The sequence below is a fragment of the Trifolium pratense genome, linkage group LG4, assembly GCF_020283565.1.
Source record: "Trifolium pratense cultivar HEN17-A07 linkage group LG4, ARS_RC_1.1, whole genome shotgun sequence".
Classification (NCBI taxonomy): Eukaryota; Viridiplantae; Streptophyta; class Magnoliopsida; order Fabales; family Fabaceae; genus Trifolium; species Trifolium pratense.
The window spans coordinates 23380925-23395569 of record NC_060062.1 but is presented as its reverse complement, the minus strand read 5'-3'; the positions used below and the strand labels follow the sequence as shown (position 1 = coordinate 23395569).

The 14645-nt window shown below is 32.6% G+C and overlaps 1 protein-coding gene across 4 annotated transcripts; it reads left to right on the top strand.

The window, feature by feature from the left end:
• The first annotated feature begins 2304 nt into the window (after positions 1–2304).
• LOC123921801 (lysM domain receptor-like kinase 3) lies at positions 2305–5998 on the top strand. Of its 4 annotated transcripts, XM_045974480.1 has the most exons (11): positions 2307–3092; positions 3476–3509; positions 3625–3629; positions 3725–3883; positions 4040–4224; positions 4363–4452; positions 4543–4636; positions 4725–4968; positions 5051–5189; positions 5333–5431; positions 5527–5998. In XM_045974480.1, exons 1-11 carry the CDS (start codon positions 2459–2461, stop codon positions 5698–5700), a joined length of 1857 nt encoding a protein of 618 aa, XP_045830436.1. In that variant the 5' UTR covers positions 2307–2458; the 3' UTR covers positions 5701–5998. The 4 variants fall into 4 exon arrangements, with proteins under 4 accessions (XP_045830435.1, XP_045830434.1, XP_045830436.1 ...); XM_045974479.1 differs by lacking the exon at positions 3625–3629 and having other exon boundaries at positions 2305–3092; positions 3630–3877; XM_045974478.1 differs by lacking the exon at positions 3625–3629 and having other exon boundaries at positions 2305–3092; positions 3630–3883.
• The last annotated feature ends 8647 nt before the right edge of the window (positions 5999–14645 follow it).

Genomic DNA, 14645 nt, shown 5'->3' with positions numbered 1-14645 from the left:
TGTAGGCATTTTGCCGTTGTATACTATTAACTTGGATGTTGTGAGTTTGTTCGCAAATTCATCTTTTTGTTTTTAACTATGTTAAATTTGTACTTGAATCTGATGTACTCTATCAATTATTGGAATGAATAAATATCGTTATTTTCTTGTGTCAAAAAAAAAAATACTAGTCACCGATTAATTAGTTTTTTTTTTTTGTTTTTCCGACCAATTAGTATTTTCCATTGAATTTGCTTTTTTGATCAAAATCCACAGAAAAGCAACAAATTATAAAGATAATCTACCATTCTCTTGGGGCATATGTGTCTATGTGTACTTTCCTCTGACTCATTATAAGTGTCTATTTTGCAAATTTTCAATATCTCGGATTATTTGTCTATTAAGACAATATTTATTAATTTTTTCCACAAATATACTCTTATTTATTGGATTTCAGCTCATCTAACAATCCACTAACTACTAGTAATAAAAGTGTTTAAGTAAAAGAAACTCAACTCAGCTAATTATTATCTTAAAAAATAAAACACCTAAAATGAAATTAACTTATCAAGAGATAAGATATTATTGACACTAGAAAAAATCTGCTTAAGATATTATTTCTGGTAGTGTGAGGAATCGAATATCTACAAACAAAAAGTCATCATTTGCCACTAATTATGTTATATACACAATTTAAAAATGAATATAAAATTAAACAGAAATTTGCAACTGGTATTCAATTTTGATTTTTATTATAGTGAAGTCAATGAATCCATCTATAAAGACGTGGCTTATAATTAAAAATGGAAATTATGGTGTTTGTTTGAATTATATGAGACATTGTAAAGTGGTTGCATAGCTACCGACAGGGTTGCCATTACGAATGCAAAGTATTAAACAAACAAATCCTAACATTTTCAATCTCTTTGGATGTCACAAAATATTCTTCATAATACACCCAAATTAATTGACATCCAACTTGTTGCCTAATAAGTAAACAAAGTGATTGGCATATCAACATCAAGTGTTGTGCTTTTTAATAGATTTTTAATAAAAATTTCTAAATTATAATTATTTAAAATTGTAGAAAATTATTGTCGAGTTTTCAATTATTTTTTTTTATTAAGAGTTTTCAATATTTTAAATGGTACTCCCTCCATATTATTTTAAGGCTCGTTTGACCCTACTTATTTTCTACTTTTCTACTTCTCCTTAAAAGAAATAGAGAAGTAGAAAATTGTATTTGACCCTATTTCTCCTTAAAAGAATTAGAGAAATAAAGTAAAGAAGTAGAAAATAAGGAGAAGTTGGGTCAAAACTAGAGGGCCTCAGTAGTGTCACTTTTAACTATTGCATACATGTCAATGCACAATTTTGATCATTAATATCTTTAATTATTTATTATAAAAAGTTACGAAATTTTTACACTTTAAAAATATTTGTCCGGACCAATTGAACAAAATCATATATGTTAACATTTAGTTTTATATATGAATAAAAATTTGTGGTCAAAGTAGATTATGTGAATAATACACAATGGTAAAAAAAACGACACTTAAGAAGGAACAAACGAAGTAAATAACCAAGACATTGAGCTCAAATGGTAAATGACCTACTTCTAAGACGGATAGTTCAAGAAAACCCGAGTTCGATTCTCTGGATTAGTGAGGCCACCTTCTCCTGAAAACCAGAGGGTTAATGGCAAAAAAAAAATGTAAGTACTAAACTAAACATTACAAGACGTAACAAGATCTGGATCCTCTATTGCAGATTCTTTCCTGTAGTTTGTGCGACTCAAATCTCACCCTTTGTTCTATATTAAAAACCATTTATTAATTTTATTTCTTCCCTTTAAAATCACTCAAACGTTGGATTAGAGGCAGAATAGATAGCAGAAGGGGCAGTGCTGGAGATTATTCAATTTCGACATAACAACACAGGACAAAGTTTGAACTATTAAACAAATTTTGTCTTATACAAAATGATCCAAAATAATTTCTTTCGAAAGAATATATATTTACTTAATAATTTAATAATCTAATATACTGGTATATTGAAATTTTTCATATGTACCCTAAAATTTTCTTTTATGGAGTCCATGAATGAATAAATGACATGTCAACTCATTGTAGCCAACCGTTATATTGTTCCCTCCACTTTCTCTTCGAAACAGTCAAACATATCCAATCACGCATGTCTCTTCTGATCATATAATTGAGCAAAATCGTGTGCATATCAATTTATATATACTATATATTATACGATTACATTCACAAAACAATTGAGGGTTGAGTCAAGCCAATCTCCATATACAAAAAAAATTCAATAGTCCATTAAATATAGCCATATAATATATAAATATAAGAGCTACAAAGTGTGACATTACTTTCAAAAAAGAAAATTTGAGTTAATTTCTTTTTCAGCTTCTTCCTTTCATTCAGAAGCCATTTTGATTTTCTCTCTTTCTTATTGACCAAATATGAAACTAAAAAATGTGTTACTATTGGTCTTTCTATTTGTTGAATGTGTTTTTTTCAAAGTTGAATCAAAGTGTGTGAAAGGGTGTGATATAGCTTTAGCTTCTTACTATGTCTTACCTTTAGTTGAACTTCCAAGTGTAAAAAACTTTATGCAATCAAAGATTGTTACAAATTCTTCTGATATTTTAAATAAATACAATAAAGTCTTAGTAACCAATCATGGTAATATTTTTTCATTTTTTAGAATCAATATTCCATTCCCATGTGAATGTATTGGAGGTGAATTTCTTGGTCATGTGTTTGAATACACAGCGAAAGAAGGCGATACTTATGATTTGATTGCAAATACTTATTATGTAAGTTTAACAACTGTTGAGCTTTTGAAAAAGTTCAATAGTTATGATCCAAATCATATACCTGCTAAGGCTAAGGTTAATGTCACTGTCAATTGTTCTTGTGGGAATAGCCAAGTTTCAAAAGATTATGGCTTGTTTATTACATATCCACTTAGAACTGGTGATACTCTTAAGAAGATTGCTAATGAGTCTAAACTTGATGAAGGGTTGTTACAGAATTACAATCCTGGTGTCGATTTCAGCAAAGAGAGTGGGATTGTGTTCATTCCAGGAAGAGGTATGTATATTCTTAGTTTCTTTCGATTTTTTTTGTTCGAAAGTATTTAGTATAAATATATCGGTTAAAGTATAGTCAAAAGCTAAATTACTGTGTCCACTACGGTTGGTTCAAATAGTTGGATCTTTCGCTCACACCTGGTGTAACTTGGATAGGTCTGGAATAAAAAAGTTGGCAGGTTATACATAAATTTTATCATAAAACTTTCAATGAAGTTGGTGGTTCAGATAGAAAAATATTTGTATAAATGAGATATATGAATTTTTATAATCACTTGAGTCCAACCATTTGGTTTCAACTAGAGTATATTCAATGGTTAAACTACTCTTTTATTCTTCTTCAATGAATTTGCTCAAAGTTTTTTGTCTATTTCAATTTTGCAGATCAAAATGGAGATTATGTTCCCTTATATCCTAGGTAAGTAACTTTGATTATCTGACTTTTCATGTTGAATTCTATATAGAAATAATTAAATATTACTCCATGTTTGGTTCAATCTTGCTAACTTTCATTTTCTTTTTCCTTCTTGCAGAATAGGTTTGGCCTTTTGAGTTCATATTATGATGATTATTTTTGGCACAAAAAATATGAGAAAGTAAAAACGGTTAATGCCTCGTTCTATATATACGCAGGTCTTGCTAAGGGCGCAGCGGTTGGTATATCTATAGCAGGAATATTTGGGTTTGTATTATTTGTTATCTGTATATATGTTAGATACATTAAGAAGAAGGAAGAAGAGAAAGATAAACTTCCTCGAATTTCTATGAAGCTTTCAACTCAAGATGGTAATGGTATATATTTTTCATATTCAGATTCTTTCTAAATTCTTATTAACTACTTATTTGATATTATATATGATGTAAACTCTTGTATCAGGATTCGATAGACCTAATGAAAATAGCTTATGACATGTTCTTAACCTGTTTTTTATTTTTTTTTCAACTCAGGTAGTGGAGAATATGAAACTTCCAGTGGCACTGGTAGTGCTACTGGCCTTACAGGTATTATGGTGGCAAAGTCAACAGAGTTTTCATATCAAGAACTAGCCAAAGCTACAAATAACTTCAACTTGGATCATAAAATTGGTCAAGGTGGATTTGGAGCTGTTTATTATGCAGAACTTAGAGGCGAGGTAATTAAGAAACTGAATCTATATCTTCACTTCTATAACATGATTAACCATTATTTACTAATGCATAATGTTCTTAAGGGTGAAAAAGTATGTTTCTGTTTTTCATTCTTTTTCTCTCATATAATTTATTCTATGCAGAAAACAGCAATTAAGAAGATGGACGTACAAGCGTCGACAGAATTTCTTTGTGAGTTGAAGGTCTTAACACATGTTCATCACTTGAATCTGGTATACCATCACTTGAATTTCTTTGTGAGTTGAAGGTCTTAACACATGTTCTTTGCGAGTTGTAACCCTACATTTTTATGAACAACGTAGGTACGTTTGATTGGATATTGCGTTGAGGGATCACTTTTCCTTGTATACGAACATATTGACAATGGAAACTTGGGTCATTATTTGCACGGAATAGGTAGAATCAGCAGAAAAAAACTGCTTATATTTTTCTGTGATCTTACAGTATTGTCAAACAGTTATTAAAGATGATGAAATAATTCCAGGTAAAGAACCATTACCATGGTCAAGTAGAGTTCAAATTGCTCTAGATTCAGCAAGAGGCCTTGAATACATTCATGAGCACACTGTGCCTGTGTATATCCATCGTGATGTAAAATCAGCAAATATATTGATAGACAAAAACTTGCGCGGAAAGGTTGCAGATTTTGGCTTAACCAAACTTATTGAAGTTGGAAGCTCTACACTTCACACTCGTCTTGTTGGAACTTTCGGATACATGCCACCAGAGTATGATCCGTTTTCACTATGTATTGAATTTGTATGCAGTGCATAGATCTTAGATTATTAATTAGCTGCATTGTTTTTGCAGGTATGCTCAATATGGCGATATTTCTCCGAAAATAGATGTATATGCTTTTGGAGTTGTTCTTTTTGAACTTATTTCTGCAAAGAATGCTGTTCTAAGGACAGGTGAAACTGTTGCTGAATCAAAGGGTCTTGTAGCCTTGGTAGGTCTAGAATTTAGACACCCCTTAATCCAACTAAATCGATTATAGTTACTTAGAAAACACTCAATTCTTGCTTTTTTTCATAGTCAAATGTTAGTATGATAGTAGTTATGTAGTTACCCTTGACTTGTTTTGTATTGCAGTTTGGAGAAGCACTTAATCAAATTGATCCTTTAGAAGGTCTTCGCAAACTTGTGGATCCTAGGCTTAAAGAAAACTATCTAATTGAAGATGTTCTCAAGGTGGGAAAACAATATGAAACTTTTCTCTCAAAATTTGGCACTAGCTAGATTTTGTCATTTGACAGAACTTAAGGTTGTGAATATTTGAATTGCAGATGGCTGAACTTGGGAGAGCATGTACACGAGACAATCCGTTACTACGCCCAAGTATGAGATCTGCAGTTGTGGCTCTTATGAGACTTTCACCACCAACCCAAGATTGTGATGATGATGATGATGATACTTCCTATGAAAATCAAACTATCATAAATCTATTGTCAGTGAGATGATGGTTCTCTATACCCAATTTAATGGTGTTTGTTAAAACTTTACAACAAAAGGTTTGTACATTGTATATAAAACATTGCACTTGGGGAGTTTTTTTACCTATGAAATACAAACACTCCTCAGATTATGTGTGTCGGACATGTATCACTGTCCGACACCAACACAACTCTGACACACATGATTACAAATCAGTGACGAGTCTGTGTTTCATAGGTTTTTACCTTCTACTTCAGTTTGTATTTCCCAAAACAGTCAAAACCTCCTGTAATTATTTTTAGTGAAGTTTTTTCTTTTGACCAACTTTTTAGTGAAGATTTAAGAGTTTAATTGATATGCACCGACGGTGTAAAATAATTTTGCACAATCATCCAATAAACAACCATTATTTTGCCATGTCATATCAAGAAAGTGGGGTGGAGTGGGGTGATGTGGCGGAAAACATGGTTGGTATTGGTTGACAGTGTAAAATTATTTTACACCGTCGGTGCATATCAATTAAATTCAAGATTTAAACACTAGGACGGTTTATATGTATATATTATTTAAAAAAATATTTGTCAGCGATTTATATGTGGGAGTTGGGTTTTATGAACCCAACTTGGAGTCATACATAAAAGTCATGAACTCGATGAGAGAGTTTATATAGGATTGGACAATTCTCCCATTTGAACCATGGTTTTAAGGGGTGTGGTTATGATGCATAAGCCAAAACTTATGTACCATGCATAAATTTGCTTCCTACACCCAACATATTTGCTTCCTACACCAAAAGTCAGTCCAAGTCCAAAATTAGGCAATTCATTACTCGCGCGCCCCCCATATACTACCACATTACTTGCGCGCCCCCCATTTGCTTAGTGCACCCCTCAGTTTTTTTTTTCCTTTTTCTCCCTAGATTTCTTGTGAGCCCCCCCAATTTTTTTTCCTCCCCCAGATTTCTAGCGCGCCCCCAATTTTTTTTCCTCCTCCAAACTTCTAGCGCACCCTCCCAAATTTCTAGCGCGCCCCCCGTTTCCAATTAAATAATAACTTTTGTTCCTTTGAAGTATATATTATAAGAATCTATTTTTAATTAATTTTCGTCATACACCCCCTCGAAGCCCAAAATAATAACCAATGGTTCATGTATATATAAAGCATACTTGTCAAACATACAATTTAATTTTACGTTTTATCAATCATAATCACAATATAAATAAAAATCTCATACATTAATTACATATATATATGGATTTTTTTCTTTACAATAAAAAAATGATCGAATCCAATATCTCATGCATACTATCCAAATTGTTCTCAACTAAACTAACCCTAATTGCTTTATATGATTTTTTGCTTTATGTAGCATGGTTTTGTAAAATGGTTAATGGTTATGTGATGTTTTACTTAATAACAATGGTTTCAGTGTATAACATCTTGGCACTAATGCTCATATGAAACCAATTAACTAAAATAATGGTTTCAGTGTCTAACGTTATGAAACCATTTAAATAGACTAATGGTTTCAGTGTATAACATCTTGAAACCCAATAACAAGACTAATGGTTTCAGTGTATAACGCTATGAGAAACCATTTAACTAGAATAATGGTTTCAGTGTATAACAGTATGAAACCATTTAACTAGACAAATGGTTTCAGTGTATAACATCTTGAAACCAATTAACAAGACTAATGGTTTCAGTATATAACCAAAATAAGCAAAATAAACGGTTGGAAAAGCTTCAGGACATGATTTGGAACATGAATCAATTCGAAACTTACTTAGTTTGTCTTTAAATCGAGCTAACCAAATAAGTTTTCTCTTAACTATTTTTGAACTTTGGGTATGCTTTTCTATTGGTTTTTTTTCGTGTTTCTTGGTATATTTCGATTTCTGGAAGTGTTTGGAAGCTTTTGGATGAAAGAAATTAAAGGTTTATGGTGTTTGAATGACTTTCAATTTTTCACAAAAATGGTGAAAAAAAATAGTCTTGTTAAATGGTTTCAATATGTTATACACTGAAACAATTAGTCTTTTAAATGGTTTCCGTTTTGTTAACCCATTAATATTGTTAAACGGTTTCGGTTTTGTTAACCCATTAATATTGACTAATGTTATACACTGAAACCATTAGTCTTGTTAAATGGTTTCAATAAGTTATACACTGAAATCATTAGTCTTGTTAAATGCTTTCAGTTTAGTTAACCCATTAATATTGAGTAATGTTATACACTGAAACCATTAATCTTGTTAAATGGTTTCAATAAGTTATACACTGAAATCATTAGTCTTTTAAATGGTTTCCGTTTTGTTAACTCATTAATATTGTTAAACGGTTTCAGTTTTGTTAACCCATTAATATTGACTAACGTTATACATTGAAACTATTAGTCTTGTTAAATTGTTTCAATAAGTTATACACTGAAACCATCAGTCTTGTTAAATGGTTTCAGTTTTGTTAACCCATTAATATTGACTAATGTTATACACTGAAACCATTAATCTTGTTAAATGGTTTCAATAAGTTATACACTGAAATTATTAGTCTTGTTAAACGGTTTCAGTTTTGTTAACCCATTAATATTGACTAATGTTATATACTGAAACCATTAGTCTTGTTAAATGGTTTCAATATGTTAATTCATTAATATTGACTATGAGGGTAAAATAGATTTTTTTGAATCCTTAAATTTCAGCAACAAGATATGCTCTTCTTGCCATGTTTCCCTGGACTCAAGTGCTTATAAAAGCACTTGTTCGAGTAAGCACTTATTTGATTAAGCTAAAAATAAAAACATAAAAATTAAGCAAGTAGAGGGGGTGCAGAACGTAAGTCAGTGGGGTGCAGAAAACAAATACAGAAGTCCAGGCCCAAGCCCAGTCCATTTTCAAAAAAAAAAAAGTAGAAAGGAAGAAACGTTTCAGTGCGGCGCCAGTCCATGGCGCGTGATATAGATCTCAGATGCCGGCTTTCTGATCCATCAGATGGCTAGAATTTAACAAATCAAAATAGATCTGAGCCTTTGGATCGTTTTATAATAATCTAACGGTCATGACTTAAAATTGGAGGGAGCCAATGACGCGTCGCCACGTCATCGTCTTCAACCTCCACCTTCTTCTTCCTCGTGAAGAACATGAAGGGAATCCATGAAAGCTTCAAAAAACCTTCACGACCACAACAACAACAACACTAAATCTCAACCGAAAATTACGAGTGGGTATACCATTTTACTCGAAATTTAACGCTGATCATGAATCCATTCTTAGATTTCACAGTGGAGGTATAGATTTTAAAAAAACGATTCAATCTTTAAAACCTAAAACAATTGAAAACACTTATTTGAGCGAAATAACCAAAATAAATGGTTGGGAAAACTTGAGGACATGATTTGGAACATGAATCAATTCAAAACTTACTTAGTTTGACTTTTAATTCGAAACTTACTTAGTTTGAGATTTTGAGATGATAACATGTGTCATCAAAATGTCTATGATCGAATGGTTGTGATTAACTTATGCACCGTACATAAGATTGACCTTATGCATATTAACTTGTGCCGGTTTTAAGGAGAGGGAGAGGAAACTTTCTTTTATAGGATTTGGTTGGGGGCACAATAAGCCACCCTATAACTAAAATCAGATTGTAACAAGAAAGTATAGGATACATGGACAAAAAAGAGATGTTTTCTCTTCCCATCCCCGTGAATCTTTTATCCCCCTGAATTTCCAATTTTGCCCTTGAAAAAATTTCGGTTCGTAGAAACCGAAGTTTTTTTTGCCTTGAAAACAAATTTCGGTTTCTAACATCATCATCTTCAATTTCAATCCTAGAACAATCAAATGATGCAAAAAAACTAAAATTATTAGATGGAAAAATAAAATTAAATGACCACCCTTTCCATATTCCTTTTTTTAAAAAATAAAATAAAATTATTAGATGAAAAAAAAACGACTTATTCAATAAGGTAGTTAATGAGAGGCTTAATCAAATATTCTTTTCTTCATCCAGATGATAAGGTACCGTAAAGAAGTATGGAAGGAATTGGGATGGGATATATAAAAGCTATTTAATTTCCTGTTAAAAAAGATCATTCCAATTTTAATATTTTCTTTGGTAGATGTTTTGTCTTCTCAACTCACGTGAATCTTTTATACCCCCAATATTCCAATTTTGCCCTTGTAAAAATATTCGGTTCGCAGAAACCGAATTTTTACTAGTGCAAGTTCAGAGTAAATTTCGGTTTTTAGAAACCGAAATTTGTTTTCAAGGCAAAAAAAAACTTCGGTTTCTACGAACCGAAGTTTTTTCAAGGGCAAAATTGGAAATTCAGGGGATAAAAGATTCACAGGGGGTGGGTAGAGAAAACATCTCTTTGGTAAAGTAATATAAAGCGAAGATTCCAATTAGACATTGATAGTTTTACTGCCTATGAAGTGAATATTTTATCTTTGCTTTATGTTGGGTCATCATGAGAAGGCAGTCGGGGATCATTCATATTGGGTTCAAGAACAACTTCACAAATGAGTTGGACACCACACTCTTACCCAAAATCTTAAGGTGTTAGGTTTATGGATCCTCTCACTTATAAAGTGTTCAACCTCCACTTTCTAAGAAATGTGTGACTTAACACTCACACTTGCCATAACAATCTCCCCCTCAAGTGTGAGTCCATCCATTCTAGGATATGTTCCCCCTCAAGTGGAAGCTTCTTCATCCATACACTTGTACTGCTATTAGCCACACTGCTCAATGGGACCCGCCGCCTGATCACCTTTGTCATGATGACTTTTGATACATGGACTCAATTCAACCCTTCGTCGAACCATCGGCTCTGATACTACTGTTGGGTCATCACGAGGGAACAACTGGGGGATCATCCACATTGGAGTGTGGCGTCCAACTCACTTGTGAAGTTGTTCTCGTGATGACCCAACACTTTCAAATGTAAGATAAGATTGTGAATATTATATGTTACTAGCAACGTAGCATATATAGGTATAGACCAAACATATTAGGCATATATGGAATTAGAAATGAAGTGGATGGATGAAATCAATGAGGAGATAAAGAACAATGGTCATGATGAGAAGGAACAATGGAGGAAGCATTCAATTTACAAAATATCTTCACAAATCACGGATTTGAACGAAAAAGCCTACAAACCATGATCAATTTACCTTCTACTTCAGTTTGTATTTCCCAAAACAGTCAAAACCTCCCGTAATTATTTTTAGTGAAGTTTTTTCTGTTGACCAACTTTTTGGTGAAGATGTAAACACTAGTACGGTTTATATGTATGTTTATTTTTTAAAAAATATTTGTCAGCGATTTATGTGCAAGTTGTGCTTTATGAACCCAACTTGGAGTCATACATCAGAAGTCATGAACTCGGTGAAAGGGTTTATATAGGATTGGACAATTCTCCCCTTTGAACCATGGTTTTAAGGAGAGGGAGAGGAAACTTTCTTTTATAGGGTTTGGTTTGCGGGCACAATAAGCCACCCTATAACTAAATTCAGATTGTAACAAGAAAGTATAGGATAGATGGTCAAAAAAATATAGTATCGGATAGTTTATCGGATACTAACAATCCTATATAGGACCTGCTGACCACTGCAACCATAAGATACAGGGTCGAAAATCATCATTGGAGAACTCTTCTCACCTTCTTCAAACTACAAACTCCATAAATTCTTCATTTTCTCGTAAGATATTTAATCTTAAAATCCTTATTTCAATTCTAAAACATATACATGAAATCTCAATTCAACACACCCCCTAAGTTTCAAAAAATTGTGATTTGGTCCCTTATGTTTCAAAATAGCACTTCTAGCCCTCTATCTTTATCCTTTTTGTAAAAGGACAAAGTTAACACCGATGCGACAAGTCACTTAAGTGACTCATCCGCCACATCAACTTATTTTTTCCATCTAATTTTTTTTTAAAAAAAAGGAAATATGGATCAGGTAGTAATGTGAGACCATCTTCAACCTAAAATCATCATCTTCAATTTCAATCCCAGAACAATCAAATGATATGCAAAAAACTAAAATTATTAGATGTAAAAATAAAATAAAATTATTAGATGAAAAAAACGACTTGTTCAATAAGGTAGTTAATGAGAGGTTTAATCAGATATTCTTTTCTTCATCCAGATGATAAGGTACCGTAAAAAAGTATGGAAGGAATTGATGGAATATATAAAAGCTATGATAATAGTTCTTTTCTTTGCATTAAGTTAATTAACTTAGTTTTCCGAAAGTAGTTATTTAATTTCCTGTTAAAAGAAGATTAATCCAATTTTAATATTATCTTTGGTAAATGTTGTGAATTCGAACCGAAAACCTCACCAATAATACTTAGTGTGTGGGACAAATGGATTGAAGCAACCAAATAAGCCACCCTATAACTAAAATCAGATTGTAACAAGAAAGTATAGGATACATGGACAAAAAAGAGATGTTTTCTCTTCCCATCCCCTGTGAATCTTTTATCCCCTGAATTTCCAATTTTGCCCTTGAAAAAACTTCGGTTCGTAGAAACCGAAGTTTTTTTTATCTTGAAAACAAATTTCGGTTTCTAACATCATCATCTTCAATTTCAATCCTAGAACAATCAAACGATGCAAAAAAACTAAAATTATTAGATGGAAAAATAAAATTAAATGACCACCCTTTCCATATTCCTTTTTTTAAAAAATAAAATAAAATTATTAGATGAAAAAAAAACGACTTGTTCAATAAGGTAGTTAATGAGAGGCTTAATCAAATATTCTTTTCTTCATCCAGATGATAAGGTACCGTAAAGAAGTATGGAAGGAATTGGGATGGGATATATAAAAGCTATTTAATTTCCTGTTAAAAAAGATCATTCCAATTTTAACATTTTCTTTGGTAGATGTTTTCTCTTCCCACCTCACGTGAATCTTTTATACCCCCAATATTCCAATTTTGCCCTTGCAAAAATATTCGGTTCGCAGAAACCGAATTTTTACTAGTGCAAGTTCAGAGTAAATTTCGGTTTTTAGAAACCGAAATTTGTTTTCAATGGCAAAATTGGAAATTCAGGGGGATAAAAGATTCACGGGGGTGGGAAGAGAAAACATCTCTTTGGTAAAGTAATATAAAGCGAAGATTCCAATTAGACATTGATAGTTTTACTGCTTATGAAGTGAATATTTTATCTTTGCTTTATGTTGGGTCATCATGAGAAGGCAGTCGGGGATCATTCATATTGGGTTCAAGAACAACTTCACAAATGAGTTGGACACCACACTCTTACCCAAAATCTTAAGGTGTTAGGTTTATGGATCCTCTCACTTATAAAGTGTTCAACCTCCACTTTCTAAGAAATGTGTGACTTAACACTCACACTTGCCATAACAATCTCCCCCTCAAGTGTGAGTCCATCCATTCTAGGATATGTTCCCCCTCAAGTGGAAGCTTCTTCATCCATATACTTGTACCGCTATTAGCCACACTGCTCAACGGGACCCGCCGCCTGATCACCTTTGTCATGATGACTTTCGATACATGGAGTCAGTTCAACCCTTCGTCGAATCATCGGCTCTGATACCACTGTTGGGTCATCACGATGGGACAATTGGGGGATCATCCACATTGGAGTGTGGCGTCCAACTCACTTGTGAAGTTGTTCTCGTGATGACCCAACACTTTCAAATGTAACATAAGATTGTGAATATTATATGTTACTAGCAACGTAGCATATATAGGTATAGACCAAACATATTAGGCATACATGGAATTAGAAATGAAGTGGATGGATGAAATCAATGAGGAGATAAAGAACAATGGTCATGATGAGAAGGAACAATGGAGGAAGCGTTCAATTTACAAAATATCTTCACAAATCACGGATTTGAACGAAAAAGCCTACAAACCATGATCAATTTACCTTCTACTTCAGTTTGTATTTCCCAAAACAGTCAAAACCTCCCGTAATTATTTTTAGTGAAGTTTTTTCTTTTGACCAACTTTTTGGTGAGGATGTAAACACTAGTACGGTTTATATGTATGTTTATTTTTTAAAAAATATTTGTCAGCGATTTATGTGCAAGTTGTGCTTTATGAACCCAACTTGGAGTCATACATCAGAAGTCATGAACTCGGTGAAAGGGTTTATATAGGATTGGACAATTCTCCCCTTTGAACCATGGTTTTAAGGAGAGGGAGAGGAAACTTTCTTTTATAGGGTTTGGTTTGCGGGCACAATAAGCCACCCTATAACTAAATTCAGATTGTAACAAGAAAGTATAGGATAGATGGTCAAAAAAATAGTATCGAATAGTTTATCGGATACTAACAATCCTATATAGAACCTGCTGACCACTGCAACCATAAGATACAGGGTCGAAAATCATCATTGGAGAACTCTTCTCACCTTCTTCAAACTACAAACTCCATAAATTCTTCATTTTCTCGTAAGATATTTAATCTTAAAATCCTTATTTCAATTCTAAAACATATATATGAAATCTCAATTCAATACACCCCCTAAGTTTCAAAAAATTGCGATTTCGTCCCTTATGTTTCAAAATAGCACTTCTAGCCCTCTATCTTTATCCTTTTTGCAAAAGGTCAATTTTGACCAAGTTAACACCGATGCGACAAGTCACTTAAGTGACTCATCCGCCACATCAACTTTTTTTTCCATCAACTTTTTTTTTTAAAAAAAAAGGAAATATGGATCAGGTAGTAATGTGAGACCATCTTCAACCTAACATCATCATCTTCAATTTCAATCCCAGAACAATCAAATGATATGCAAAAAACTAAAATTATTAGATGTAAAAATAAAATAAAATTATTAGATGAAAAAAACGACTTGTTCAATAAGGTAGTTAATGAGAGGTTTAATCAGATATTCTTTTCTTCATCCAGATGATAAGGTACCGTAAAAAAGTATGGAAGGAATTGATGGAATATATAAAAGCTATGATAATAGT